This window comes from Ascaphus truei, chromosome 14 (genome assembly GCF_040206685.1).
Source record: "Ascaphus truei isolate aAscTru1 chromosome 14, aAscTru1.hap1, whole genome shotgun sequence".
Taxonomy (NCBI): Eukaryota; Metazoa; Chordata; class Amphibia; order Anura; family Ascaphidae; genus Ascaphus; species Ascaphus truei.
Genome location: NC_134496.1, coordinates 51,898,069 through 51,925,757, shown reverse-complemented (window position 1 = coordinate 51,925,757; position 27,689 = coordinate 51,898,069). Strand labels below are relative to the sequence as shown.

Here is a 27,689-nt window from a genome sequence, read left to right as displayed (position 1 = left end):
GATTCCAATAGGGCTTTTCACCCGCAAACGGCCGCATCGGGCTATTTAGGATTACCCCGACTCTTGTTAAGTGTAAACGAAGCCCCTAATATACACTTGTGCCAAATGGTCTAAAGAGTAGGGGGGAGGTGAGACTAAAGAAAGGCTTTCATAACAGACACTTTATTAGTTCAGTCCTCACAGCACCAGGTGATATGTCACAGTAATTGGCAGCACTGTATATTCCCATACACCTGTATAGATGGATGGAATTTTGCCACACTCAAGATGGCGGCGCGGAGGCTCCCTTTTGTGCGCCACTCTCATCTCCCCGTGCAGGAACTCAGCCTCCGCTCCGGGGGTTCCGCTCACCGCCAGGAAGCGGAGGAATGTTGTGTTAGGAGCGGAAGTGCCGGGCAGAGGAGCAGAGCGAGGAGGATGAACAACAAATTTGATGCGTGAGTTGGAGTCCCCCCCCCAGTTCCGACCCCCCCTCTCCCTGCCCCGGGGCGGGGCCTCCCGGGACCCCTCCCACACACCGGAACCGGAGCACTGACCACGTGCACAGGACGAGGAGGCCTCCCTGACATAAACATGAGCCCCACTATGTGTTAGTGTCTTCACAAACAGCCTGACAATGCAACCACAACAATGTGACAATATAACCAGAACGCGACAATGTAACCATGACGCGACAAAACCACAACGTAACACCTCGACAATATAACCACAACGTAACACCTCGACAATATAACCACAACAATATGACAATATAACCACAACGTAACAACACGACAATGTAACCATGACGCGACAAAACCACAACGTAACACCTCGACAATATCACCACAACGATATGACAATATAACTACAACACAACGCGACAATGTAACCATGACGCGACAAAACCACAACGTAACACCTCGACTATAACCACAACATCACAACTCAACACGACAATATAACCACAACGTAACAATACAACGTGACAATATAACAAAGATGCGACAAAACCACAATGTAGCACCTTGAGAATATAATCACAACACAACACCACAATATAATAATAGGAACAACAATGTCACAACACAACATGACAATATACAACATGACAATATAGTCACAACATAATAATATAAAACAACAACGTGATAATATAACCACGATGAAACAACTCAATGTGACAATGTAACCACACTGTCTCAACATAACCATGTTACAACACGTGACAATATAACTACAATGTCATAATACATGACGATTGATGTAACAACAACATGGCTACAATGTTCTATAGTCACAATAAAAACTTGACAATTTACATAACCTATATGATGAGCACAACCAGGAGAACAGAACAACATAAGTCACAAAGGGGTGAATAGAACCGTGAAAACCAAGGCCAACACACAAGGACAAAAGTGTGATAACTTGGATATGCACATGAAAAGCTCAGCAAACAACTACTTGGGAAGCACAAAAACATGACAACTCTGTTAGCCACCTTAAGAATCACAACATGACACATGCAACAGTATCACAACATGAACCCAAAAACCAAATCTCCCAAGTCATGGGGTGAGAGATAATATCAGATCATGGAATCAATCTGCCTGATTGCTATTTTCTGTTGGAGAAGTGAGGGAGGTGTCACACAGAACCACAGGAAATCAGCCCTCGGGTTTTATTTGTTTAGTAGCTATATTGTCCTGGAGAGAGTGGAGAGATGCAGGTTGTGATACCGTATAGGGGATTAACATAAGAGTTCTCCATAGATGCAATAATAGAGCACTTTCCAAACCTCATAGGTTTCTTCTTCAGTGGATCTGCACTTGTACTAATGTACGATTGAAGAAGAAACCCGGGAGTTCAGGCAACATTTCTTATAGGCATCAACCAGAAACTCCATACAGGGGTTATGATTTGAGGAATAGGACTGCGATACTAACAGAGAGACAGAGAAATGCTATATATATATATAATTTATTTAATTTTATATATATATATATATATATATATGTTCCGTACCTTCCCTCCCACAAAAACAACACTCAGTTTGAGGTTTGGAAAGCTCCTAACACTGTAATTATATCTGAAAGAATTGGAAATGAAAGGTATCCCAACCTGTAAGGGTCTTCAGGTTTTGGTAATGAGCCTCTGTCCAATCACGGCTTACTTCTTCTGTCCAGTCTGAAAGATGACGATAGTGGGGACCACGAGGAGAACGGCACACAGAAAGACAGTGAGAAGGAAAGAAATGACAAGGACAAGAGCCAGGGCACCTCCAGGAAGAAGGTGTGATCAGAAATCCGTCCCCTGCATCGCCCCATCGCCCATACACTGACGGCGGGGCCTACAGCACATTGCTCTGCAGTGAAGGGGTCACACGCGCCGCCTGACACTGTGGGAGAGGATGGGAATTCATCCAACCCATGTTGGACACATTCATTCCTTCACATTTCTGGCCCCTATAGAAATAATTGTTACATCTATATAAGGTCCTCAATGTCCCCAGACACCATGTACAGGTTCCTCACACCACGTGATACGTTTTTTCTCCATAATCCTACAGCTTCTAAACCTCTTATGTGTTTAAAGCGGGGACCAACAAGACAATCTATAGCAGGGGTGGGCAACTCCAGTGCTCCACCAACAGGCCAGGTTTTCCGGATATCCCTGCTTCAGGACGGGTGGCTCAATTAATGGCTCAGTCAAAGACTGAGCCACTGGTTGAGGCACCTGTGTTGAAGCAGTTGAACGCTGAGCCACTGATTGAGCCACTTGTGCTGAAGCAGTGATATCCTAAAAACCTGAGCAGTTGGTGGCCCTTGAAGATTGGAGTTTCCCACCCTAGCTCTATATTGATTGGGATATTATGAGGAACGGGGCTGGAATATTACCTGGGAGGAAGGAATACTGTACGTGCTTTTTCTACCACATTTCTTTATTGAAAACTGATATTTTTTTTTTGTGGTTTACATGTGAATTCAGGTTTCAGAAACCTTTTCCCTACAAACAACACTAATGTTAAGTTGTAAATAGCTAAAGTTTCGTAAAATGACAAACTTTTGAGTAGGGTTAAAATGAGTGTTGGTGTGAGTACTTTGATACACCTATAATTACTGATACCACAGGGAGCCCTGTGACTTTTGAATGTTAGTGCTACAGTAGCTGTTGGTACAACTGTTTTAGCATAGATTGGTTTCAGAGCAGGATGCTGCATGCAGACTTTCCTCATGAGATTCTGTGTTTCAGACTGTGGTACCGGGCCCAGCTGAGCACCCCTTGCAGTACAACTACACGTTCTGGTACTCCCGGAGAACGCCAGGGAGACCCACCAGCTCCCAAAGCTACGAGCAGAACATTAAACAGATCGGCACGTTCGCCTCTGTGAGTGCGCTGGCGTTACCTCTGCGAGCGCGCTGGCATTACCTCTGCGAGTGCGCTGGCGGCGTTACCTCTGCGAGCGCGCTGGCGGCGTTACCTCTGCGAGCGCGCTGGCGTTACCTCTGCGAGTGCGCTGGCGGCGTTACCTCTGCGAGCGCGCTGGCGGCGTTACCTCTGCGAGCGCGCTGGCGTTACCTCTGCGAGTGCGCTGGCGGCGTTACCTCTGCGAGCGCGCTGGCGTTACCTCTGCGAGCGCGCTGGCGTTACCTCTGCGAGCGCGCTGGCGTTACCTCTGCGAGCGCGCTGGCGTTACCTCTGCGAGCGCGCTGGCGTTACCTCTGCGAGCGCGCTGGCGTTACCTTTGCGAGTGCGCTGGCGTTACCTCTGCGAGTGCGCTGGCGTTACCTCTGCGAGTGCGCTGGCGTTACCTCTGCGAGTGCGCTGGCTTTACCTCTGCGAGTGCGCCGGCGTTACCTCTGCGAGCGCGCTGGCGGCGTTACCTCTGCGAGTACGCTGGCGTTACCTCTGCGAGCGCGCCGGCGTTACCTCTGCGAGCGCGCCGGCCTTACCTCTGAGAGCGCGCTGGCGTTACCTCTGTGAGCGCGCTGGCGGCGTTACCTCTGCGAATGCGCTGGCGTTACCTCTGCGAGTGCGCTGGCGTTACCTCTGCGAGTGCGCTGGCGTTACCTCTGCGAGCGCGCTGGCGTTACCTCTGCGAGCGCGCTGGTGGCGTTACCTCTGCGAGTGCACTGGCGTTACCTCTGCGATTCCGCTGGCGTTACCTCTGCGAGCGCGCTGGCGTTACCTCTGCGAGCGCGCTGGCGTTACCTCTGCGAGCGCGCTGGTGGCGTTACCTCTGCGAGTGCACTGGTGTTACCTCTGCGAGTCCGCTGGCGTTACCTCTGCGAGCGCGCTGGCGTTACCTCTGCGAGCGCGCTGGCGTTACCTCTGCGAGCGCGCTGGCGTTACCTCTGCGAGCGCGCTGGCGTTACCTCTGCGAGTACGCCGGCGTTACCTCTGCGAGCGCGCTGGCGTTACCTCTGCGCTGTCTGTACTTGTATGCTGTTTCTGTGAATCAGTGTCTATGTCCATTGATCTTAAACCATAACCCAGATAATGAATAGTAGAAGCGAAACCAGTTGCAAACTGTGGGTTTTGGTTTCATAACAGTAAAAAAAAAGTTTATGAAGTCTTCCAGTATACATACTGGGACTCAGCCCCTGCTGCGTGTTGTATCAAGTCCCCCTGGGTAATGTATGTTTTTTTTAATCATATCACAGGCTCTATTGTTCTAACGCCCACTATTTTACTTTGCTGAATGAGTTGTGCTGGGTGACCCTTCCCTTCCCAGGGGGATAATCACTTTTAGTTACAGTAATTACAAGATTAGAGTCAATTTAAAATCAATGCTGATTGCCAGTCACAAATGAAAGTGTGATTATCTTTATATACCTTAAGCCAGGGGGGCTCAACTCCAGTCCTCAAGCCCCCCCCCCCCCCCCCCCCCAGGTCAGGTTTTCAGGATGTCCCTGCTTCAGCACAGGTGGCTCAATCAGAGGCTCAGTCTTGGACAGGGCAGATTTGAAATGAGCAGCTGCTAGGTGTGTGTCATGTTGCAGGTGGAGCAGTTCTGGAGGTTGTACAGTCACATGGTCCGTCCCGGAGACCTGACCGGACACAGCGACTTCCACCTCTTCAAGGAGGGGATCAAACCAATGTGGGAGGTGAGGGGTCAGAGACCGAGGTCCGGACAAGGACACGGGACAAGGAGCTAAATAAGTCAAATAATGCGCAGTGTCACTTTCAGGTGAAACGAAAAACAGGTCATATGAACAAGGTGTGCGCCCTGGGAAAAAGAAGTGATTAGTGATACTCTGCTAATTGTCACTAATTGTTGCTAATTGTCCCTGTCGTTGGAGAGGCGCACTGAGGGCAGGCGCTGACATTACTCCTCATAACGAAACTAGCAAACATTTGGCTCCTGGAGGGAACCTGCTAATGAATATTACAGAGATTAAAGACAGAATCTGCCCTATTTTTGAAAGAGCCTCCGATTTAATGGTTTTATATGAAATTAAATATAAAGTAAAATGATTTGAGATATCCTTCCTCCCCAGGATTGAGCCATCTTAGATGTGTGACTCTTCCAGTGTCACAGGTGGTGCAGAATACTGAGGTCCCCTGTGTCCCTTACCGTCATTCCTCCCCTCTGTCCCTCTGCCCTGTGTAGGACGATGCAAACAAGAACGGCGGGAAGTGGATCATCCGCCTGCGCAAAGGCCTGGCGTCTCGCTGCTGGGAGAACCTGATCCTGGCCATGCTGGGGGAGCAGTTTATGGTCGGGGAGGAGATTTGCGGGGCGGTCGTCTCCGTGCGTTTCCAGGTGAGACGCGGCAGGTGGCGGGCGAGAAACCCTCACCTTCCCGGACTCCGGTTCATTTAACCAATGAGAGAAACAAGATTTGTTCATTCCCGGCCAGGCAAATGAATGGCTTTTGTTTTGGAAACATCACAGGAATGTTGGTGGTCTGGGCTGACCTCCTGCAAACTCCTCCGGTTGGTTTGGGAAATTTGGGTTAGGAAATAGTTCTAAGCTTTCATTTGGAAAACTGACCCCTATTTAAGGTACAAGTCGGCGATTTTTATAGTGAATTTTGGTGAAATGTTTAATTAATCAGCAATCATAGGACATCAAATTCCACCCGCAAAGTCTCCCTCACCCGTGAGCACATGGCAGAGAGAATGAAACAAACCAATCACTGCCGAGGTCAGAGGTCAGATTCCTGACTGCACATGTGGAAAGGAACCAGCTGGCGGCATTAACAGTTTATAAGTCCTGGACCTGCCCATTGGGCCCAGGTAGCGTCTCATTTCAGCATATTACAAACTGGTGCCAATAATTTGTATTCACAACGCAGGAACCGACAGAAGAAGTGAAGACAATCCCGAGGGAAACCAAACTTTTATGTGGTTAAAACGTCCCACAGAAATGTTGCGCTATGTAGCGGCGCGTCCGCGTCTCATTCACAGGCGCGGAGCCGGCGGCCGGTGATGTGGGGGATTTCGCTTCCCTTGTGACGTGTTTATTTGTTTCCTTTGAAGGAGGACATCATCTCCATTTGGAACAAAACCTCCAGCGACCAGGCGACCACTGCTCGGATCCGGGACACTCTGCGTCGCGTCCTGAATCTGCCGCCTAACACCATCATGGAGTACAAAACCCACACAGACAGCATCAAGTACGTACCGCGAGGGCCGCAACTTCCGGAAACGCACAGGGCCAAGCCAGTGCAAAGCTCCACAATACAGTGGGCGTCACGTCACGACGTTACAGAAGTAATGTGTGGCCATGTTATTGTGCCACTAATGAACAGAATTAGGCAGTGTGACATCTTTTATTAGAGTCATTATAGTTTACAGGGGAGAGGCTTTAAACTCTCACAGGGCTCTCCAGGTAGCTTAACACAAACTCTGTGAGGTCTGTAAGCTTGAGCACTGTAAAATATTACTGCTACAATGTTATTGTCACGGGGAGAAACAGCGGAGCTGGAGTCCAGGGGCTGGGACCAGCGAGCAGGCAGGTAACGATGGTCAGTGCAGGCGGCAGGCAAAGGATGGTCAGGAACAAAGCAGAGGTCAGGGCTGGAGAGAGGCAAGCAAAGTGAGGGTCAAAAGGGTCTGGTACACAGCAAAGCTCAAAAAGGCTGTGAGTTTGTCCAAGGGTAGAATCACATTAAACAGGGAGGAAGGGAAGGTTTATATAAGGACTGGCTGGGGGTGGGGGACGGGAAGGGGAGGTTTATATAAGGACTGGCTGGGGATGAGGGACAGGAAGGGGAGGTTTATATAAGGACTGGCTGGGGGTGAGGGACAGGAAGGGGAGGTTTATATAAGGACTGGCTGGGGATGAGGGATAGGAAGGGGAGGTTTATATAAGGACTGGCTGGGGGTGGGGGACAGGAAGGGGAGGCTTATATAAGGACTGGCTGGGGATGAGGGATAGGAAGGGGAGGTTTATATAAGGACTGGCTGGGGATGAGGGACAGGAAGAGGAGGTTTATATAAGGACTGGCTGGGGGTGAGGACAGGAAGGGGATGTTTATATAAGGACTGGCTGGGGATGAGGGATAGGAAGGGGAGGTTTATATAAGGACTGGCTGGGGATGAGGGACAGGAAGGGGAGGTTTATATAAGGACTGGCTGGGGATGAGGGACAGGAAGAGGAGGTTTATATAAGGACTGGCTGGGGATGAGGGACAGGAAGGGGAGGTTTATATAAGGACTGGCTGGGGATGACGACAGGAAGGGGAGGTTTATATAAGGACTGTGGGGATGAGGGATAGGAAGGGGAGGTTTATATAAGGACTGGCTGGGGGTGAGGGACAGGAAGGGGAGGTTTATATAAGGACTGGCTGGGGGTGAGGGACAGGAAGGGGAGGTTTATATAAGGACTGGCTGGGGGTGAGGGACAGGAAGGGGAGGTTTATATAAGGACTGGCTGGGGATGAGGGACAGGAAGGGGAGGTTTATATAAGGACTGGCTGGGGATGAGGGACAGGAAGGGGAGGTTTATATAAGGACTGGCTGGGGATGAGGGACAGGAAGGGGAGGTTTATATAAGGACTGACTGGGGATGAGGGATAGGAAGGGGAGGATTATATAAGGACTGGCTGGGGGTGAGGGACAGTAAGGGGAGGTTTATATAAGGACTGGCTGGGGATGGGGGACAGGAAAGGGAGGTTTATATAAGGACTGGCTGGGGATGAGGGACAGTAAGGGGAGGTTTATATAAGGACTGGCTGAGGATGAGGTATAGGAAGGGGAGATTTATATAAGGACTGGCTGGGGGTGGGGGACAGGAAGGGGGGTTTATATAAGGACTGACGGGGTGAGGGACAGGAAGGGGAGGTTTATATAAGGACTGGCTGGGGGTGAGGGACAGGACGGGGAGGTTTATATAAGGACTGGATGGGGGTGAGGGACAGGAAGGGGAGGTTTATATAAGGACTGGCTGGGGTGAGGGACAGGAAGGGGAGGTTTATATAAGGACTGGCTGGGGATGAGGGACAGGAAGAGGAGGTTTATATAAGGACTGGCTGGGGATGAGGGACAGGAAGAGGAGGTTTATATAAGGACTGGCTGGGGGTGAGGACAGAAAGGGGAGGTTTATATAAGGACTGGCTTGGGATGAGGGATAGGAAGGGGAGGTTTATATAAGGACTGGCTGGGGATGAGGGACAGGAAGGGGGGTTTATATAAGGACTGGCTGGGGATGAGGGATAGGAAGAGGAGGTTTATATAAGGACTGGCTGGGGATGAGGGACAGGAAGGGGAGGTTTATATAAGGACTGGCTGGGGATGAGGATAGGAAGGGGAGGTTTATATAAGGACTGGCTGGGGATGAGGGACAGGAAGGGGAGGTTTATATAAGGACTGGCTGGGGGTGAGGGACAGGAAGGGGAGGTTTATATAAGGACTGGCGGGGTGAGGGACAGAAAGGGGAGGTTTATATAAGGACTGGCTGGGGGTGAGGGACAGGAAGGGGAGGTTTATATAAGGACTGTCTGGGGATGAGGGACAGGAAGGGGAGGTTTATATAAGGACTGGCTGGGGATGAGGGACAGGAAGGGGAGGTTTATATAAGGACTGGCTGGGGATGAGGGATAGGAAGGGGAGGATTATATAAGGACTGGCTGGGGGTGAGGGACAGGACGGGCAGGTTTATATAAGGACTGGCTGGGGATGAGGGACAGGAAGGGGAGGTTTATATAAGGACTGGCTGGGGATGAGGGACAGGAAGGGGAGGTTTATATACTGTAAGGACTGGCTGGGGATGAGGGACAGGAAGAGGAGGTTTATATAAGGACTGGCTGGGGGTGAGGACAGAAAGGGGAGGTTTATATAAGGACTGGCTTGGGATGAGGGATAGGAAGGGGATGTTTATATAAGGACTGGCTGGGGATGAGGGACAGGAAGGGGAGGTTTATATAAGGACTGGCTGGGGATGAGGGACAGGAAGAGGAGGTTTATATAAGGACTGGCTGGGGATGAGGGACAGGAAGGGGAGGTTTATATAAGGACTGGCTGGGGATGAGGGATAGGAAGGGGAGGTTTATATAAGGACTGGCTGGGGATGAGGGACAGGAAGGGGAGGTTTATATAAGGACTGGCTGGGGGTGAGGGACAGGAAGGGGAGGTTTATATACGGACTGGCTGGGGATGAGGGACAGAAAGGGGAGGTTTATATAAGGACTGGCTGGGGGTGGGGGACAGGAAGGGGAGGTTTATATAAGGACTGTCTGGGGATGAGGGATAGGAAGGGGAGGTTTATATAAGGACTGGCTGGGGGTGGGGGACAGGAAGGGGGGTTTATATAAGGACTGACGGGGTGAGGGACAGGAAGGGGAGGTTTATATAAGGACTGGCTGGTGGTGAGGGACAGGATGGGGAGGTTTATATAAGGACTGGATGGGGGTGAGGGACAGGAAGGGGAGGTTTATATAAGGACTGGCTGGGGGTGAGGGACAGGAAGGGGAGTTTTATATAATGACTGGCTGGGGATGAGGGACAGGAAGAGGAGGTTTATATAAGGACTGGCTGGGGATGAGGGACAGGAAGAGGAGGTTTATATAAGGACTGGCTGGGGGTGAGGACAGAAAGGGGAGGTTTATATAAGGACTGGCTGGGGATGAGGGATAGGAAGGGGAGGTTTATATAAGGACTGGCTGGGGATGAGGGACAGGAAGGGGAGGTTTATATAAGGACTGGCTGGGGATGAGGGATAGGAAGAGGAGGTTTATATAAGGACTGGCTGGGGATGAGGGACAGGAAGGGGAGGTTTATATAAGGACTGGCTGGGGATGAGGGATAGGAAGGGGAGGTTTATATAAGGACTGGCTGGGGATGAGGGACAGGAATGGGAGGTTTATATAAGGACTGGCTGGGGATGAGGGACAGGAAGGGGAGGTTTATATAAGGACTGGCTGGGGGTGAGGGCAGGAAGGGGAGGTTTATAATAAGGACTGCCTGGGGGTGGGGGACAGGAAGAAGAGGTTTATATAAGGACTGGCTGCGGATGAGGGATAGGAAGGGGAGGTTTATATAAGGACTGGCTGGGAGTGAGGGACAGGACGGGCAGGTTTATATAAGGACTGGCTAGGGATGAGGGACAGGAAAGGGAGGTTTATATAAGGACTGGCTGGGGATGAGGGACAGGAAGGGGAGGTTTATATAAGGACTGGCTGGGGATGAGGGATAGTAAGGTGAGGTTTATATAAGGACTGGCTGGGGGTGAGGGACAGGAAGGGGAGGTTTATATAAGGACTGGCTGGGGTGGGGGACAGGAAGGATAGGTTTATATTAGGACTGGCTGCGGATGAGGGATAGGAAGGGGAGGTTTATATAAGGACTGGCTGCAGATGAGGGATAGGAAGGGGAGGTTTATATAAAGACCGGCTGGGGATGAGGGACAGGAAGGGGAGGTTTATATAAGGACTGGCTGGGGATGAGGTACAGGAAGGAGAGATTTATATAAGGACTGGCTGGGGGATAGGAATGGGAGGTTTATATAAGGACTGGCTGGGGATGAGGGATAGGAAGGGGAGGTTTATATAAGGACTGGCTGGGGATGAGGGATAGGAAGAGGAGGTTTATATAAGGACTGGCTGGGGATGAGGGACAGGAAGGGGAGGTTTATATAAGGACTGGCTGGGGATGAGGATAGGAAGGGGAGGTTTATATAAGGACTGGCTGGGGATGAGGATAGGAAGGGGAGGTTTATATAAGGACTGGCTGGGGATGAGGGACAGGAAGGGGAGGTTTATATAAGGACTGGCGGGGTGAGGGACAGAAAGGGGAGGTTTATATAAGGACTGGCTGGGGGTGAGGGACAGGAAGGGGAGGTTTATATAAGGACTGTCTGGGGATGAGGGACAGGAAGGGGAGGTTTATATAAGGACTGGCTGGGGATGAGGGACAGGAAGGGGAGGTTTATATAAGGACTGGCTGGGGATGAGGGATAGGAAGGGGAGGATTATATAAGGACTGGCTGGGGGTGAGGGACAGGATGGGCAGGTTTATATAAGGACTGGCTGGGGATGAGGGACAGGAAGGGGAGGTTTATATAAGGACTGGCTGGGGATGAGGGACAGGAAGGGGAGGTTTATATACTGTAAGGACTGGCTGGGGATGAGGGACAGGAAGAGGAGGTTTATATAAGGACTGGCTGGGGGTGAGGACAGAAAGGGGAGGTTTATATAAGGACTGGCTTGGGATGAGGGATAGGAAGGGGATGTTTATATAAGGACTGGCTGGGGATGAGGGACAGGAAGGGAAGGTTTATATAAGGGCTGGCTGGGGATGAGGGACAGGAAGAGGAGGTTTATATAAGGACTGGCTGGGGATGAGGGACAGGAAGGGGAGGTTTATATAAGGACTGGCTGGGGATGAGGGATAGGAAGGTGAGGTTTATATAAGGACTGGCTGGGGATGAGGGACAGGAAGGGGAGGTTTATATAAGGACTGGCTGGGGGTGAGGGACAGGAAGGGGAGGTTTATATAAGGACTGGCTGGGGGTGAGGGACAGGAAGGGGAGGTTTATATAAGGACTGGCTGGGGGTGAGGGACAGGAAGGGGAGGTTTATATAAGGACTGTCTGGGGATGAGGGACAGGAAGGGGAGGTTTATATAAGGACTGGCTGGGGATGAGGGACAGGAAGGGGAGGTTTATATAAGGACTGGCTGGGGATGAGGGATAGGAAGGGGAGGATTATATAAGGACTGGCTGGGGGTGAGGGACAGGACGGGCAGGTTTATATAAGGACTGGCTGGGGATGAGGGACAGGAAGGGGAGGTTTATATAAGGACTGGCTGGGGATGAGGGACAGGAAGGAGAGGTTTATATACTGTAAGGACTGGCTGGGGATGAGGGACAGGAAGAGGAGGTTTATATAAGGACTGGCTGGGGGTGAGGACAGAAAGGGGAGGTTTATATAAGGACTGGCTTGGGATGAGGGATAGGAAGGGGATGTTTATATAAGGACTGGCTGGGGATGAGGGACAGGAAGGGGAGGTTTATATAAGGACTGGCTGGGGATGAGGGACAGGAAGAGGAGGTTTATATAAGGACTGGCTGGGGATGAGGGACAGGAAGGGGAGGTTTATATAAGGACTGGCTGGGGATGAGGGATAAGAAGGGGAGGTTTATATAAGGACTGGCTGGGGATGAGGGACAGGAAGGGGAGGTTTATATAAGGACTGGCTGGGGGTGAGGGACAGGAAGGGGAGGTTTATATAAGGACTGGCTGGGGGTGAGGGACAGGAAGGGGAGGTTTATATAAGGACTGGCTGGGGATGAGGGACAGGAAGGGGAGGTTTATATAAGGACTGGCTGGGGATGAGGGACAGGAAGGGGAGGTTTATTTAAGGACTGGCTGGGGATGAGGGACAGGAAGGGGAGGTTTATATAAGGACTGGCTGGGGATGAGGGATAAGAAGGGGAGGATTATATAAGGACTGGCTGGGGGTGAGGGACAGGACGGGCAGGTTTATATAAGGACTGGCTGGGGATGAGGGACAGGAAGGGGAGGTTTATATAAGGACTGGCTGGGGATGAGGGACAGGAAGGGGAGGTTTATATAAGGACTGGCTGGGGATGAGGGACAGAAAGGGGAGGTTTATATAAGGACTGGCTGGGGATGAGGGATAGGAAGGGGAGGTTTATATAAGGACTGGCTGGGGATGAGGGACAGGAAGGGGAGGTTTATTTAAGGACTGGCTGGGGGTGAGGGCAGGAAGGGGAGGTTTATAATAAGGACTGGCTGGGGGTGGGGGACAGGAAGAAGAGGTTTATATAAGGACTGGCTGCGGATGAGGGATAGGAAGGGGAGGTTTATATAAGGACTGGCTGGGAGTGAGGGACAGGACGGGCAGGTTTATATAAGGACTGGCTAGGGATGAGGGACAGGAAGGGGAGGTTTATATAAGGACTGGCTGGGGATGAGGGACAGGAAGAGGAGGTTTATATAAGGACTGGCTGGGGATGAGGGACAGGAAGGGGAGGTTTATATAAGGACTGGCTGGGGATGAGGGATAGGAAGGGGAGGTTTATATAAGGACTGGCTGGGGATGAGGGGCAAGACGGGGAGGTTTATATAAATACTGGCTGGGGATGAGGGACAGGAAGGGGAGGTTTATATAAGGACTGGCTGGGGATGAGGGATAGTAAGGTGAGGTTTATATAAGGACTGGCTGGGGGTGAGGGACAGGAAGGGGAGGTTTATATAAGGACTGGCTGGGGTGGGGGACAGGAAGGATAGGTTTATATTAGGACTGGCTGCGGATGAGGGATAGGAAGGGGAGGTTTATATAAGGACTGGCTGGGGATGAGGGACAGGAAGGGGAGGTTTATATAAGGACTGGCTGGGGATGAGGTACAGGAAGGAGAGATTTATATAAGGACTGGCTGGGGGATAGGAATGGGAGGTTTATATAAGGACTGGCTGGGGATGAGGGATAGGAATGGGAGGTTTATATAAGGACTGGCTGGGGATGAGGGACAGGAAGGGGAGGTTTATATAAGGACTGGCTGGGGATGAGGGATAGTAAGGGGAGGTTTATATAAGGACTGGCTGGGGATAAGGGACAGTAAGGGGAGGTTTATATAAGGACTGGCTGGGGATGAGGGACAGTAAGGGGAGGTTTATATAAGGACTGGCTGGGGATGAGGGACAGGAAGGGGAGGTTTATATAAGGACTGGCTGGGGATGAGGGATAGGAAGGGGAGGTTTATATAAGGACTGGCTGGGGATGAGGGACAGGAAGGGGAGGTTTATATAAGGACTGGCTGGGGATGAGGGACAGTAAGGGGAGGTTTATATAAGGACTGGCTGGGGATGAGGGATAGGAAGGGGAGGTTTATATAAGGACTGGCTGGGGATGAGGGACAGTAAGGGGAGGTTTATATAAGGACTGGCTGGGGATGAGGGACAGGAAGAGGAGGTTTATTTAAGGACTGGCTGGGGATGAGGGATAGGAAGGGGAGGTTTATATAAGGACTGGCTGGGGATGAGGGATAGGAAGGGGAGGTTTATTTAAGGACTGGCTGGGGGGTTTCCGTTTGCTGCTGAGAGCTCCGCAGTGCATTGCTTAGCGAGGCCTGGCACACAATATGTGTTTATTACTCATTTATTACACAAAACTGATTGGAGTAACGTGCTGGGTATGTTTCCGGTTTATCTGTGGTTGCGCAGTGTTCGGGGCCTCCCTCCCATTCTGTATAATCGCCACGCCCGGGCATTTCCCTGTTACTATTATTATTATTATTTATGCAAGATGGCAGAGGTAGATTTCCATGTGTCCGTGGGAGTAGCAATGTAACATTGCTGTTGACGTGTCAGGGTGATGCTGATCCGTCACAACAGCTGGGGCCAATCAGATCTCCCGGTTTGAAAGTTCCACACGACACCTATTTGGCTAATTCCTAGGGTCTGGGAACTTTGCTGAATGGAGCGTTCTGATTGGTTGAGTGTGGCGCTCCGGTGTGCGTGCTTTAAACTGCTCCCCGCCTCCTCTCTGCTTCCTTTCCAGGGACAAAACGAGTTTCCGAAACACAAAAATCGCATTGTGAAAGTAGACGGCCTCCGCCCTGCTCCACCACTGCCCCCTTTCCCATGTGGACTCCACCCCTCGCACCACAGCATGTGGCGTGTGCTGTCTGAACACCATTAATCCCTTTGCTGCTAACAATGGGGTTAGGAGCATCGTCGCCACCTCCCCCTGTACCCACGACTCCCCCGCACTGCCCCTGTACCCGGGATCTCCCCACTACAGCTCCTGCCCTTTCATCGTCAAAGGAGGAAAAGCACCAAAATGTTTTTTATTTTCGTTGCCTATTTTCTTTGTTAAGGGATGGAAGGTGATGTGTCATTAACCGCTTCTGTGCCAAGCGGGCCTGCAAAAAGGGGCCAGCTCCAGCACTGGAGGAGTTAAATGGCTTAACCTCCCGCCACTTGCCTTCTACCTTTTTTTCTTCTTCTGCACTTTGTCAGTTTCCTTTGGCGTCGCGCGCAAAGGATTGTGGGAATAATAATGAACAGATTTATTACTGAGACACATCAGTGTTATACGGCAGGGGAGGCCAACTCCAGTCCTCAAGGGCCACCACCAGCCCAGGTATTGGGGATATCCCTGCTTCAGCACAGGTGGCTCAATCAGTGGCTCAGTCGAAGACTGCACCAGCTGTGCTGAAGCAGGGATATGCCCAATACCTGACCTGTTGGTAGTCCTTGAGGACTGGACTTGGCCAGCCCTGTTATACAGTGTCTGTGTATATAGGAAACGCCTTCAGCGCGGGTTTCCGCTGCTGCAGCTCCGCCAATAAATTATTGGGTCTCTTCTTGTTTCATTCTTGTCATATTTTTATTTGAATCCAAACAACAAAAAGGAGACGCCGGTAAAACACAGGTAACGTTCCTAGCCCAGCGGCCAGTGTTACTGTGTATCTGGAGATCTGACCTTAAAATGTTACGTTAGTGTAAAACTACAACTGTGTCTGTGCTGTAGAATGGATGCGCAAACTTTTCAGTGTCGCCCCCCCTGTCTGCTCTCCCCACCCCTGCTTGCGCCCTCCCCATACCTGTTCTCCCGCGTCTTCTGCTGTCATTTGACGCTGCGTTGCCATGGTGACTCGTCACCAGAAGCCGCCGGAGACCAGGTAGAGTGAGTTATAGGAGGCGTGGTGCGCTGCCCGGCGTTTAATTTCAATGCTTTGTGGAAGAGCGCGGGGCCTCTGTAACCCCCAGGAGACGCTCGAAGGGAAATACATGTTTTGTCACGTTAGGAGTTATAGGACTATGTGGAAGAGGTCAGCCTGTGCAATAGGCAATGCGCCTCTGTAATTGCAGCATTGGGACACGAGCACTACAGATATGGGAGGTTTCTTGGGCTCACATAAAAACAACATATGTGCGGTTTCTCCTCCTGGCCGGACCGGCCCACACCGTCTCCATTTCAGCTCATCTCAAAGAACATATAATTCTGCAAAGCAAATAGAGAAATCATTTTGCTGGATGAGTTTATTGCATTCTCTAGAGCAGGGGTGCTCAACTCCAGACCTCAAGCTCCCCAAGAGGTCAGGTTTTCAGGATATCCCTGCTTCAGCACAGGTCGCTCAATCAGTCTCTGTTTCAGTACAGGTGGCTCAATCAGTCTCTGTTTCAGTACAGGTGGCTCTATGAGTCCCTGCTTCAGCACAGGTGGCTCAATCAGAGGCTCAGTCTTTGATTGAGCCTCCTGTGCTGATGCTGGGTTATCCTGAAAACCTGACCTGTTGGGGGGCTGAGGATTGGAGCTTATCACCCTTGCACTAGGCAGATAGAGGACTGAACCCAGTTATTACTTTGGTAAACATATTTCTGTAGGATTGGCAGTTTAACACAGTGTTACAGGCCCCGTGCGTGTTTTTTGGGCCACGCCACCGGTTTCTTACCAGCAGAAATGTAGCAGCCAGAAGAAGGGCTTTCTCAGCCGGACTGAGTGCGGCTGAAACTGAGAAAAGGAGAACTAGAATTAAAAGGGAAGCGGGACATATTTACTAAACGGTGCGCTCACATCCAGGTAAGTGAGCCGGACGTGTCTCCAGCCTTAACACCATTTTATGACCTAATCCAGGGGTGCACAAACTGGGGGGCGCAAGATTGTTCAGGGGGGGGGGGTGTGGCGGTTGCAGAGGCCCCACGCTCTTCCCCCAAGGCATTTCAATGAATGCCGGGGGATCGCGTGAGGCCTCTGCAACGCGTCACCATGGCAACGGGCGTGAAACTACGCCGTGGGGTCATGTGATGTCACGTTGGCATAGTAACATCACGTGACCACGTGGCATCATTTATTGCAAGAAATCAGGTAAGGGATGGGGGGGGGCGCAAGCAGGGAGTGAAGGAGCCACGGAAAGATTCGCCACTCCTGGCCTAATCTATGTGACTGGTGACAGTGTGAATACCTAATAATACTTAATACACGTTTCCCAAGGACCCAGCCTGCAGTGTACTCTCCAAAGGGCTATACACAATGACATCTATTCACCACTTGTATTTAATCTTGATTTACTAAACTCTGCCAGGCCACTTAATGTAACATTAACGGTGTAAAGCTGTGCTCGCTAAAGAAAGTTACGTAATGTTAACTCGCGTTAACAGCCTGGCACTAAAAAAACAGCATGAGGACGAATGATATACAGAGTCATTAGCACAAGAATCCCGCACCCGCAAAGCTCTGCTAATCGTAACGCCAAAAGATAACGGTACGTTTTTTAAGTGGTACCTAATCCTGGCATTACTCGCACCCAGACACTGAAATAGGATACAATCCCGAGACAGAAACCCTATTACAGTGTGTGGCTGGGGGGAACGCCAGGATTAATTAGAACTTAAGAATTGTAGTATTATTTCCTTCCAAAAGCCTGGGAGTGACACCACGACTTTAAATAACATCACTTTATTTGAAGATAATTTAGCGCTATCCTGAAATAACCTGGCGTTAACGCTGTGATAATGAGCTGTAGTATGTAATTGGCTTTGTGGCTCCGGCGATAACATTAAGGCAAAAAACGTCTTTTTCTGTTTTAGATAACGACACGTTATTTCCCGTACGGAGTTTAATGCGCGGGCCTCACAGCGTATTGTGTGCAGTGTCAGTATTACACAGCCCGACCTGACCCTTCAATGTCACCCGCCCTGACCCTTCATTCTCACCCACCCTGGCCCTTCATTCTCACCTGCCCTGACCCTTCAATGTCACCCGCCCTGACCCTTCAATCTCACCCGCCCTGGCCCTTCGTTCTCTCCCGCCCTGACCCTTCAATGTCACCCGCCCTGACCCTTCAATCTCACCCGCCCTGGCCCTTCGTTCTCTCCCGCCCTGACCCTTCAATGTCACCCGCCCTGACCCTTCAATCTCACCCGCCCTGACCCTTCGTTCTCTCCCGCCCTGACCCTTCATTCTCACCCGCGCTGACTTCATTCTCACCCGCGCTGACCCTTCATTCTCACCCACGCTGACCCTTCATTCTCACCCGCCCTGATCCTTCAATCTCACCCACCCTGACCCTTCATTCTCACCCGCCCTGACCCTTCATTCTCACCCGCGCTGACCCTTCATTCTCACCCGCCCTGATCCTTCATTCTCACCCACATGACCCTTCATTCTCACCCGCCTAGACCCTTCAGTCTCACCCGACTAGACCCTTCAATCTCACCCTGCCTGACCCTTCATTCTCACCCTGCCTGACCCTTCATTCTCACCCACCCTGACCCTTCATTCTCACCCGCAGTGACCTTACCTGACCCTTCAATCTCACCTGTGCTGACCCTTCATTCTCACCCCCGGTGACCTTGCCTGACCCTTCAATCTCACCCGCGCTGACCCTTCATTCTCACCCGCAGTGATCTTGCCTGACCCTTCAATCTCACCCGCGCTGACCCTTCATTCTCACCCTTCCTGACTTTTGCCTGACCTTGCCCCAGAGACCAGACATTGTTTAGTTATATTTTTATGCATCTGATGAGTGTAACAGTTCCTTGCAGACCATCGCTACACTGGGCAAAAGGGAATATTACAAACATATTACTTAGATTGTAAGCTCTGCGGGGCAGCGCCTCCTCATGTCATTTACCTACCGCGCTGGTTTGTTCTTACTTTATTTACCTTGTATTGTCATCTTGTACAGAGCTGCGTACACTGTTGACGTTATATAAATACATGTATACTTTACATACATATTTATACAGACAGCGCAAAGCAGTTATTGCATCATCTGGTGGGAGTTGAGCCCAGGAAAATGACTCGGGTTTAAGTACAAATTCTCACTCACTGTCCAGGCCAAAAAAGTCATGGTCCATGTTGTAGTCTCCATGGAATCCTGGCCACCTCTTCCAGATGACCGCTAAGAGCCGCCCGTCGCGTGACGTTACCTGCAAACAAAAGGCACAAGGTTTCGTCGGGCACGGAAGAAACGTAACGCCCCAGACTGCGCACGAGGTGAGCGGCTGCTCATGGAACCTTCGGAGGAGCAGTGCAAGGGGGTGGGGCTGTCAGGGCGGAGGGGGTAGGGGGGTCAGCGCAGAGGGGAGAGGGGGGTCAGCTGGCACTTAACTGCTCTCCAATTATTGCCTGTAAAAAAAAAATAGTAGGTTGAGAAAATGGAACATATTAGCACAGTGGGTGGGGCTGCCAGCACGGTGGGTGGGTGGGGCTGCCAGCACGGTGTGTGGGGCTGCCAGCATGGTGGGTGGGTGGGGCTGCCAACACGGTGGGTGGGTCTGCCAGCATGGTGAGTGGATGGGGTGCCAGCACGGTGGGTGGGGCTGCCAGCACGGTGGGTGGGTGGGGCTGCCAGCACGGTGGGTGGGGCTGCCAGCACGGTGAGTGGGTGGGGCTGCCAGCACGGTGTGTGGGGCTGCCAGCACGGTGGGTGGGTGGGGCTGCCAGCATGGTGGGTGGGTCTGCCAGCACGGTGAGTGGATGGGGGTGCCAGCACGGTGGGTGGGTGGGGCTGCCAGCACGGTGGGTGGGTGGGGCTGCCAGCACGGTGGGTGGGTGGGGCTGCCAGCACGGTGGGTGGGGCTGCCAGCACAGTGGGTGGGTGGGGCTGCCAGCACGGTGGGTGGGTGGGGGTGCCAGCAAGGTGGGTGGGGCTGCCAGCACGGTGGGTGGGTGGGGCTGCCAGCATGGTGGGTGGGTCTGCCAGCACGGTGGGTGGGTGGGTCTGCCAGCACGGTGGATGGGTGGGGGTGCCAGCAAGGTGGGTGGGGCTGCCAGCACGATGGGTGGGGCTGCCAGCACGGTGGGTGGGTGGGGCTGCCAGCTAGGTGGGTGGGGCTGCCAGCACGGTGGGTGGGTGGGGCTGCCAGCACGGTGGGTGGGGCTGCCAGCACAGTGGGTGGGGCTGCCAGCACGGTGGGTGGGTGGGGCTGCCAGCACGGTGGGTGGGTCTGCCAGCATGGTGGGTGGGTGAGGGTGGGGCTGCCGGCACGGTGGGGGTGGGGTGGCCAACACGGTGGATGGGTGGGGGTGGGGCTGCCGGCACGGTGGGGTTGAGGTGTCAGCATGGTGGATGGGTGGGGGCGGGGCTGCCAGCACGGTGGGTGGGTGGGGCTGCCAGCACGGTGTGTGGGGCTGCCAGCATGGTGGGTGGGTGGGGCTGCCAACACGGTGGGTGGGTCTGCCAGCACGGTGAGTGGATGGGGTGCCAGCACGGTGGGTGGGGCTGCCAGCACGGTGGGTGGGGCTGCCAGCACGGTGAGTGGGTGGGGCTGCCAGCACGGTGTGTGGGGCTGCCAGCACGGTGGGTGGGTGGGGCTGCCAGCATGGTGGGTGGGTCTGCCAGCACGGTGAGTGGATGGGGGTGCCAGCACGGTGGGTGGGGCTGCCAGCACGGTGGGTGGGTGGGGCTGCCAGCACGGTGGGTGGGTGGGGCTGCCAGCACGGTGGGTGGGTGGGGCTGCCAGCACGGTGGGTGGGGCTGCCAGCACAGTGGGTGGGTGGGGCTGCCAGCACGGTAGGTGGGTGGGGGTGCCAGCAAGGTGGGTGGGGCTGCCAGCACGGTGGGTGGGTGGGGCTGCCAGCATGGTGGGTGGGTCTGCCAGCACGGTGGGTGGGTGGGTCTGCCAGCACGGTGGATGGGTGGGGGTGCCAGCAAGGTGGGTGGGGCTGCCAGCACGATGGGTGGGGCTGCCAGCACGGTGGGTGGGTGGGGCTGCCAGCTAGGTGGGTGGGGCTGCCAGCACGGTGGGTGGGGCTGCCAGCACAGTGGGTGGGGCTGCCAGCACGGTGGGTGGGTGGGGCTGCCAGCACGGTGGGTGGGTCTGCCAGCATGGTGGGTGGGTGAGGGTGGGGCTGCCGGCACGGTGGGGGTGGGGTGGCCAACACGGTGGATGGGTGGGGGTGGGGCTGCCGGCACGGTGGGGTTGAGGTGTCAGCATGGTGGATGGGTGGGGGCGGGGCTGCCAGCACGGTGTTAAAATGTTCTATTTTCTTAACATACTACTCCATATACAATACATGGGGTGTCGTTAAGGGCCGACTGACCTTTGTAATGTGACCAGTCTTCCTTCTCTTACTATCATAGCACCTCCCCAGGTTCCTACCTCTGGGGGGTCACAACCATTCTGGGCCATATCTACTAAGCAGTCTTTAAACAAAAGGCATTTTCCGATTAGGGCGCCAGGCGGCTTCTCCAAAAATACTGGACACAATGGTGAAAGGTAGGTACGATGCGCTCGAGACACACGCATACACACACCTCTCTATGCTCTTCTATGCTCTCCCCTCCATGCTGTTTCCTCCTCTCCTTAGCCCCACACTCAGCCTCCTCCTGATTGGCTGAATTACCCAGCAGCAGGCAACCAGAGAGGTAATACCAGATACATACATGTCCAGAGAGGTAATACCGGATACATACATGTCCAGAGAGATTATACCGGTATAGACATACACGTCCAGTATTACCGCTCATTTTTTACAGGACAGAGTGTCCAAATACAGGACAGTCCGGTTCAATACTGGACACCTGGCACCCTATTTCCGGCGCTGGAAGTGACCTCCCAGCATATTCATGTCAGTGGCCTGTTCCGTGTCTTCCCGCTCAGGAAGGCGTCGTGGCAGGACACTGCTTAGTACACACAGTGAGGGTCCGTGTGGTTACCTGGAACTCCTGGTCAGTGTGGCAGCGAGACGCACTCCACGAGCCACTAATCTCCATGATTTCCGTCCCCTCCGAGTCGCACACTACAAGACTTGGGCTGAAAAGGCTCCACCTGGGCCCCCCGAGGGGCAAAGGGGGCGCAAAAAAGGCAAAGGTCACAACCTGCAAAGCAAACGCAGCACAGGATCGGGGGACGAGTCTGGGGCAGCAAACAAGCAAACGTGGGCATCGAACATGAACAGCAAACATGGGCAGCAAACGTGGGCAGCAAATGTGGGCATCGAACATGGGCAGCAAATGTGGGCAGCAAACGTGGGCATCGAACATGGGCAGCAAACGTGCGCAGCAAACGTGGGCATCGAACATGGGCAGAAAACACGGGCAGAAAACACGGGCAGCAAACATGGGCAAACGTGCGCAGCGAACGTGGGCAGCGAACGTGGGCAGCGAACATGGGCAAACGTACAGGAAATGCAGTTGTTGCTTCGAAAACAAATGACTGATAAATGTCCTTTCTACCCGTGACGGGTAGTAAGTGGGAACCTGCTGGGAGGGTATCGCACTCAACAAAAGTAGCTTTGCTAGATAAATTCATGTGAATGATACAGATTTTAGGGCGACTAAGATCTCCCGGCTGCAAAACCGGGGCAAACGCAGTGCAAAAAACAGCACCAGATTTATATATAACAAAGGGATCATATTGAAAGCAGTAGTAGTTTGGTAAAGCTTCTCCGTGGCACGGTCTCCGTGGCACGGCAGGGTCAGCCTGTGCCTCGCTGTATGCACATTATTTTGCTCTTATTAGCGCTTGTGTTTTGTAATAATGTCGCAAACCAGCAATCCCCCAAACCCATTTTTACTTACACCCCGATTTATTACAGGATGATATGGTATGGGGTCCGGGGGTCCCTCTGAGCTACACTGCTCATTCCCCCATTTCCCGAGATACTTACCAGTGAAGTTGCTAGGTTTAAATCGCCCTCCAGGGGAAACAAAATGGCCACCAAATCAGGCGAATAGGAAACCACAATGTCATCAGTTGCGGCTCCTATTGGATGGTCAGGAAATAATAGCAGTGACTTCACTGGTAAACACCTCGGAAACTGGGGGATCCCCAGAGTGGAAAATAGAGTGCGGGGTTCCGCTCCTGAGCACCCCAACCTCAATTAGGGGGGTGGGGAGTGCTACTTTAAAGACTTCTATTCACATTGATTGGGTGTTACCTGATATCCCCAGACGCTGAGCGCTTGTTCTGTTACTTTGTTACAAAGCACAAGATACTCAGTACCACTCTTTACTCACCTCTGCTGCACAGAGCCAATGAGATTGCTAGAAGCAGAGAACACTGTGATCACCATCAGACAGCAGCACAGGCAGCACACATCCACCCTGTAGGGTCTGCAGAACCGCAGGACTTCCTCCGTGGTCTGGTCGCAGAGGTGGAGGGAGGAGGCGCGGGCAGGACCACAGAGGTGGAGGCACAGACAGCTGGAGTCTGACATAGAAGGACAAGGATTGAACCTGTGCCTCATACTGCCACCTTCACAAAGCCATGGGGGGGGGGGGGGGGGGCGCTCACCACCTCATATCCCCTTCAGTTAAACAGCTGGTTAGGGGCAATTATCGTGTATACCCTAAAAAGTATGATATCAACATGTCTCTAATGCAGGGGCGCTGAAATTCAATCCCCCCCCCTTAACAGGTCAGGTTTTCAGGATATCCCAGCTTCGGCACAGGGGCTCAGTTAGTCAATGCTTCAGCATCGGTCACTGCTTCAGCACAAGTGGCTCAATAATAATAATAATAGCATGTTCTTGTATAGCGCTGCTAGTTTTACGTAGCGCTTTACAGAGACATTTTGTAGGCACAGGTCCCTGCCCCGTGGAGCTTACAATCTATGTTTTGGTGCCTGAGGCACACCGAGATAAAGAGACTTGCCCAAAGTCTCAAGGAGCTGACACCGGGAATTGAACCAGGCTCCCTGGCAGCAATCTCAGTGCCAGTCAGTGTCGTCTCACTGAGCCGCTCCTTCTCCTGCTTCACACTCACTGCCAGTCAGTGTCTTTACTCGCTGAGCCGCTCCTTCACCTGCTTCACACTCAGTGCCACTCAGTGTCGTTACTCACTGAGCCGCTCCTTCTCCTGCTTCACACTCAGTGCCAGTCAGTGTCTTTACTCACTGAGCCGCTCCCTCTCCTGCCTCACACTCAGTGCCAGAGTCAGTGTCTTTACTCACTGAGCCGCTCCTTCACCTGCTTCACACTCAGTGCCACTCAGTGTCGTTACTCACTGAGCCGCTCCTTCTCCTGCTTCACACTCAGTGCCAGTCAGTGTCGTTACTCACTGAGCCGCTCCTTCTCCTGCTTCACACTCAGTGCCAGTCAGTGTCTTTACTCACTGAGCCGCTCCTTCTCCCAACTGAGAAAAAAAACTGACTGAGTCTCTGATTGAGCCACCAGTGCTGAAGCTGGGATATCCTGAAAACCTGACCTGTTGGGGGAGGGTCCTGAGGACTGGAGTTGAGAACCCTGCACTAGGGCAGCAGCATTTAACTCCTTTGCTGCCAGAAGAGTCTGAAGCACCTTCCTTTGTGATGTACAGCTCAAGAATCATCATCATCGTCGTCGTCGTGTACAATTATAGGCGTTGGATAATTCTCATATTGGTCCGTTACAATGTATAAGAACCTGCAACAAACAAACACATCTCCGGAGCCGACCCGATGAGAACAATTAAATGTGCAAAGTAAATGTTTGTTGCGTTTAAAGGATTGTGGGACTTTTTAATAACGTGCAGTATAGCCAATTCGCTAACTGCGCCGAAAGTCCCACCGACTGATAAAGGTTTTATTCCGACAGTCATTTGTTTTCTTGTTTTAGTTTATATATTTTGAAGATAGATATTTTGGGTCATATTCAACAATCGCCGGTATGGGTTTGCCCACCGACTTAAACGAGAGAGAACGCAGGATCGGAGGCGCTAACGGGATCGGAGGCGCTAACGGGATCGGAGGCGCTAGCCGGTACCGATGGTTGGTGAATGTGTCCCCTTGTCCTTTATTTAAGAATCCCCCATAAAGGAAAAGTTCCGATAAAAGTTACAACAATTTGAGACAAACCCCCCCCCCCCCCCACATTTCTTTCTATTGCTTTTTCCTGTGAAACAGTATTAAAGATGGCGCAGTTTACCTTCAACCGCCACAAGTAATCTCTTGGCCGCCCGCGTGGATATTATGTATGATCTCTCCGGGTGACAGCTCAGTCCTGAAACAGAAACAGGCAACTCCTCAACTCCTCAACTCCTCAACTCCTCAACTCCTCAACTCCTCAACTCCTCAACACCTCAACTCCTCAACACCTGAACTCAACACCTGAACTCCTCAACACCTCAACTCCTCAACTCCTCAACTCCAAACATCAAGGATTGTATATTTGTATCTGTTTAGTGTTAGAGACACATGAAAAATCCCTGCCTGCAGGTGGATAACCTTTCTGAGAGGGTTCTGCAAGATCCATCGAAATCTTTTTCATAACAATATAATGAATAAATCTTTACTTGTGTCCCCTAAGGACAGTGACACTGGGCAAACATGGGACTCCCTTATTCTATAAAGTGCGATAGCATCCATCCGGGACCATGGGCGTCCCACAGATCAACATCAATGTTCTTCCACCAACAAAGCAGATGCTATCAACGCTCATACTATATATCAGGTGTGGCTGAACGCAGTCCTCAAGGGCCACCAACAGGTCAGGTTTTAAGGATATCCCTGCTTGAGCACAGGTGGCTCAATCAGTGGCTCAGTAGTTTTGATTGAGCCACCTGTGATGAAGCATTGATACCCTTAATACCTGACCTGTTGGTGGCCCTTGAGGACTGAGTTTAGCCGCCCCTACTACATATACATAGGAGCGTTGAGGCACTGGCCAATGAAGTCGAAATTGTTCCTTCTGAGCCTAAATTGCTAACATTAGCTTGTGAGCTCCTCTGGACAGGCTGTAATGATGCCAGGATTATTCTGTCCGTCATGCTCTGGATCTCCTACAATTTTATTTCCTCCAGTACAAAACTCCACATATCGCTTACATTTGTCTTAAATGTGTATTATCCTGCCAGGGTACAAGAAGTGCGGATTGTCCTGCCAGGCTCCTCACCTTGTGCTTTGGTTTTGGAGGTTATACAGAACTGTTGGGCTCCTGCCAGAACCTGCAGCTCGGAAGAGGCCAATTCTTCCAGCTCTGGAACCGCTGCTAAAGATTTCTTCATCCCCAGCTTCTCCTCCCTGGGTCCTCTGTAGGACGCTGGGGCAGAGGGAGAAGCTGCACTGGTCACCTGGCCACATCCTTTCCTCATTACTCGGACACCTTTGGGATAACAAAGAGTTTTTTGTCTGTGTTCTTCAATCCTCTCTTTGGTTCTGTGTGGACTTTCCAAAACATTGTCCCGTGGAGCAGCTTGTGGTAGGTGTGGGGTCTCCAGACACCTACAGACCTTCATTTCTTGTTTGGCGACCCTAGAGAGGTGCTCGATGTGCTTCTCTCTCCTGAGGTGTCCAAAAGGGGACGGTTGTGAACGTATCACTGACATCCTAGAAATGTACCAGTGAAACCAGTTGCCTTAAACCTGGTGAATCATTTAACAACAAGAGCAATAAATGCAAATTAGTCACCGCTACATACACAGCGTCTCACAGAGCTGAAAAGATTGTGTGCCCCAGACTTACCCAATCCAAGCGACCTCCAGTCCTATCTCCTGTCCCCTCCAACTGCTACTGTTTCCATCCCAACCACCCGGATTCTCCTTAAATCCTCTCGGCAGGGGGCCCTGGCCTGTCATCCCCGGAGATGGGAGTCAACATGAAAGGAGAAGGAGAGACAGCTAAACTCTTGGAGGGATTATAAGGAACAGGATAGAAAGACAGCGGACATTCTTTACCCACAACAACTGTCCATCAATCAGACTAACCCTTTCCGTGCCAGAGTGCAGTGTGATACATTGCGCTGCAATGATAGTATATATATATACAGTATATACACACACATACTATCAATCACAGTAAAATAGAATATTCTCTGGTCACGTTGTCTTTGCTTTGCTCAGGACAGCGTTCAGTAATATGCAGATAATGTGGGTGAATGTTATGTGGGTAAATCTGATACTTACTTACTGTACTTTCCGCCTCCTCACCCACGGACGGCTATAGGCGACTTCCACGTAAAGATACAATGGCGGATTTCGGCGCAACTGCGCATGTCTGACTCAGAAAGGCTGCTGGGATACTTCAAAGAACTTTATTGATCCAACACACAAGGGCTAACACCGCATTCTCCCCCTCAGCAAGAGAATGCGGTGTTAACCCTTGTGTGTTGGATCACCGAAATCCGCTCAGTATTTGACTGCACCACCTGTGCTGAAGCAGGGATATCCTTAAATCCTGACCTGTTGGTGGCCCTTGAGGACTGGAGTTGGCCACTTTTGCCTTAAGGGGTTAATAACGGTGAGTTTATGTTGGGTTGCGGGCTTTGTGTGCTGGAGGGGGGGTCAGAGTAGGAAGAGTCGGACCCGCCGTGACCACAGTGATGAATAAACTGAACCAGACTCATTGCCTACGAACCACTAGACACAG

At 51.9% G+C, this 27,689-nt stretch overlaps 2 protein-coding genes across 4 annotated transcripts; one reads left to right on the top strand and one right to left on the bottom strand.

Moving 5' to 3' along the window:
* The first annotated feature begins 326 nt into the window (after positions 1-326).
* Positions 327-15,769, top strand: EIF4E2 (eukaryotic translation initiation factor 4E family member 2). 3 transcript variants are annotated; one of them, XM_075570983.1, is made up of 7 exons: positions 327-437; positions 2,169-2,274; positions 3,235-3,369; positions 4,986-5,090; positions 5,597-5,749; positions 6,469-6,605; positions 14,953-15,769. In XM_075570983.1, the coding sequence occupies exons 1-7, from the start codon at positions 418-420 to the stop codon at positions 14,990-14,992; spliced, it is 696 nt and encodes a 231-aa protein (XP_075427098.1). In that variant the 5' UTR covers positions 327-417; the 3' UTR covers positions 14,993-15,769. The 3 variants fall into 3 exon arrangements, with proteins under 3 accessions (XP_075427098.1, XP_075427097.1, XP_075427099.1); XM_075570982.1 differs by having other exon boundaries at positions 4,968-5,090; XM_075570984.1 differs by lacking the exon at positions 4,986-5,090.
* A 235-nt stretch (positions 15,770-16,004) lies between these two features.
* On the bottom strand, positions 16,005-27,224 carry LOC142466158 (phospholipid scramblase family member 5-like). Its single transcript, XM_075570980.1, has 8 exons — positions 26,787-27,224; positions 26,218-26,686; positions 25,252-25,326; positions 23,366-23,558; positions 22,064-22,175; positions 19,232-19,331; positions 16,853-16,911; positions 16,005-16,401 (listed from the first exon to the last, which is right to left on the bottom strand). Exons 2-8 carry the CDS (start codon positions 26,648-26,650, stop codon positions 16,375-16,377), a joined length of 999 nt encoding a protein of 332 aa, XP_075427095.1. The 5' UTR covers positions 26,651-26,686; positions 26,787-27,224; the 3' UTR covers positions 16,005-16,374.
* Between the last annotated feature and the right edge of the window lie 465 nt (positions 27,225-27,689).

What these genes read in the sequence shown, in the direction of transcription:
- EIF4E2 (XM_075570982.1), top strand. Translation starts at nt 418, where the DNA reads ATGAACAACAAATTTGATGC. An exon ending in TCGTCTCCGTGCGTTTCCAG is followed by an intron (nt 5,750 to 6,468) that starts GTGAGACGCGGC and finishes TTTCCTTTGAAG; the next exon opens with GAGGACATCATCTCCATTTG. An exon ending in ACCCACACAGACAGCATCAA is followed by an intron (nt 6,606 to 14,952) that starts GTACGTACCGCG and finishes CTTCCTTTCCAG; the next exon opens with GGACAAAACGAGTTTCCGAA.
- LOC142466158 (XM_075570980.1), bottom strand. Translation starts at nt 26,650, where the DNA reads ATGTCAGTGATACGTTCACAACCGTCCCCTTTTGGACACCTCAGGAGA. An exon ending in ATTACTTGTGGCGGTTGAAG is followed by an intron (nt 23,559 to 25,251) that starts GTAAACTGCGCC and finishes CTTCTATGTCAG; the next exon opens with ACTCCAGCTGTCTGTGCCTC. An exon ending in ATTGGCTCTGTGCAGCAGAG is followed by an intron (nt 22,176 to 23,365) that starts GTGAGTAAAGAG and finishes CGGGGGGCCCAG; the next exon opens with GTGGAGCCTTTTCAGCCCAA.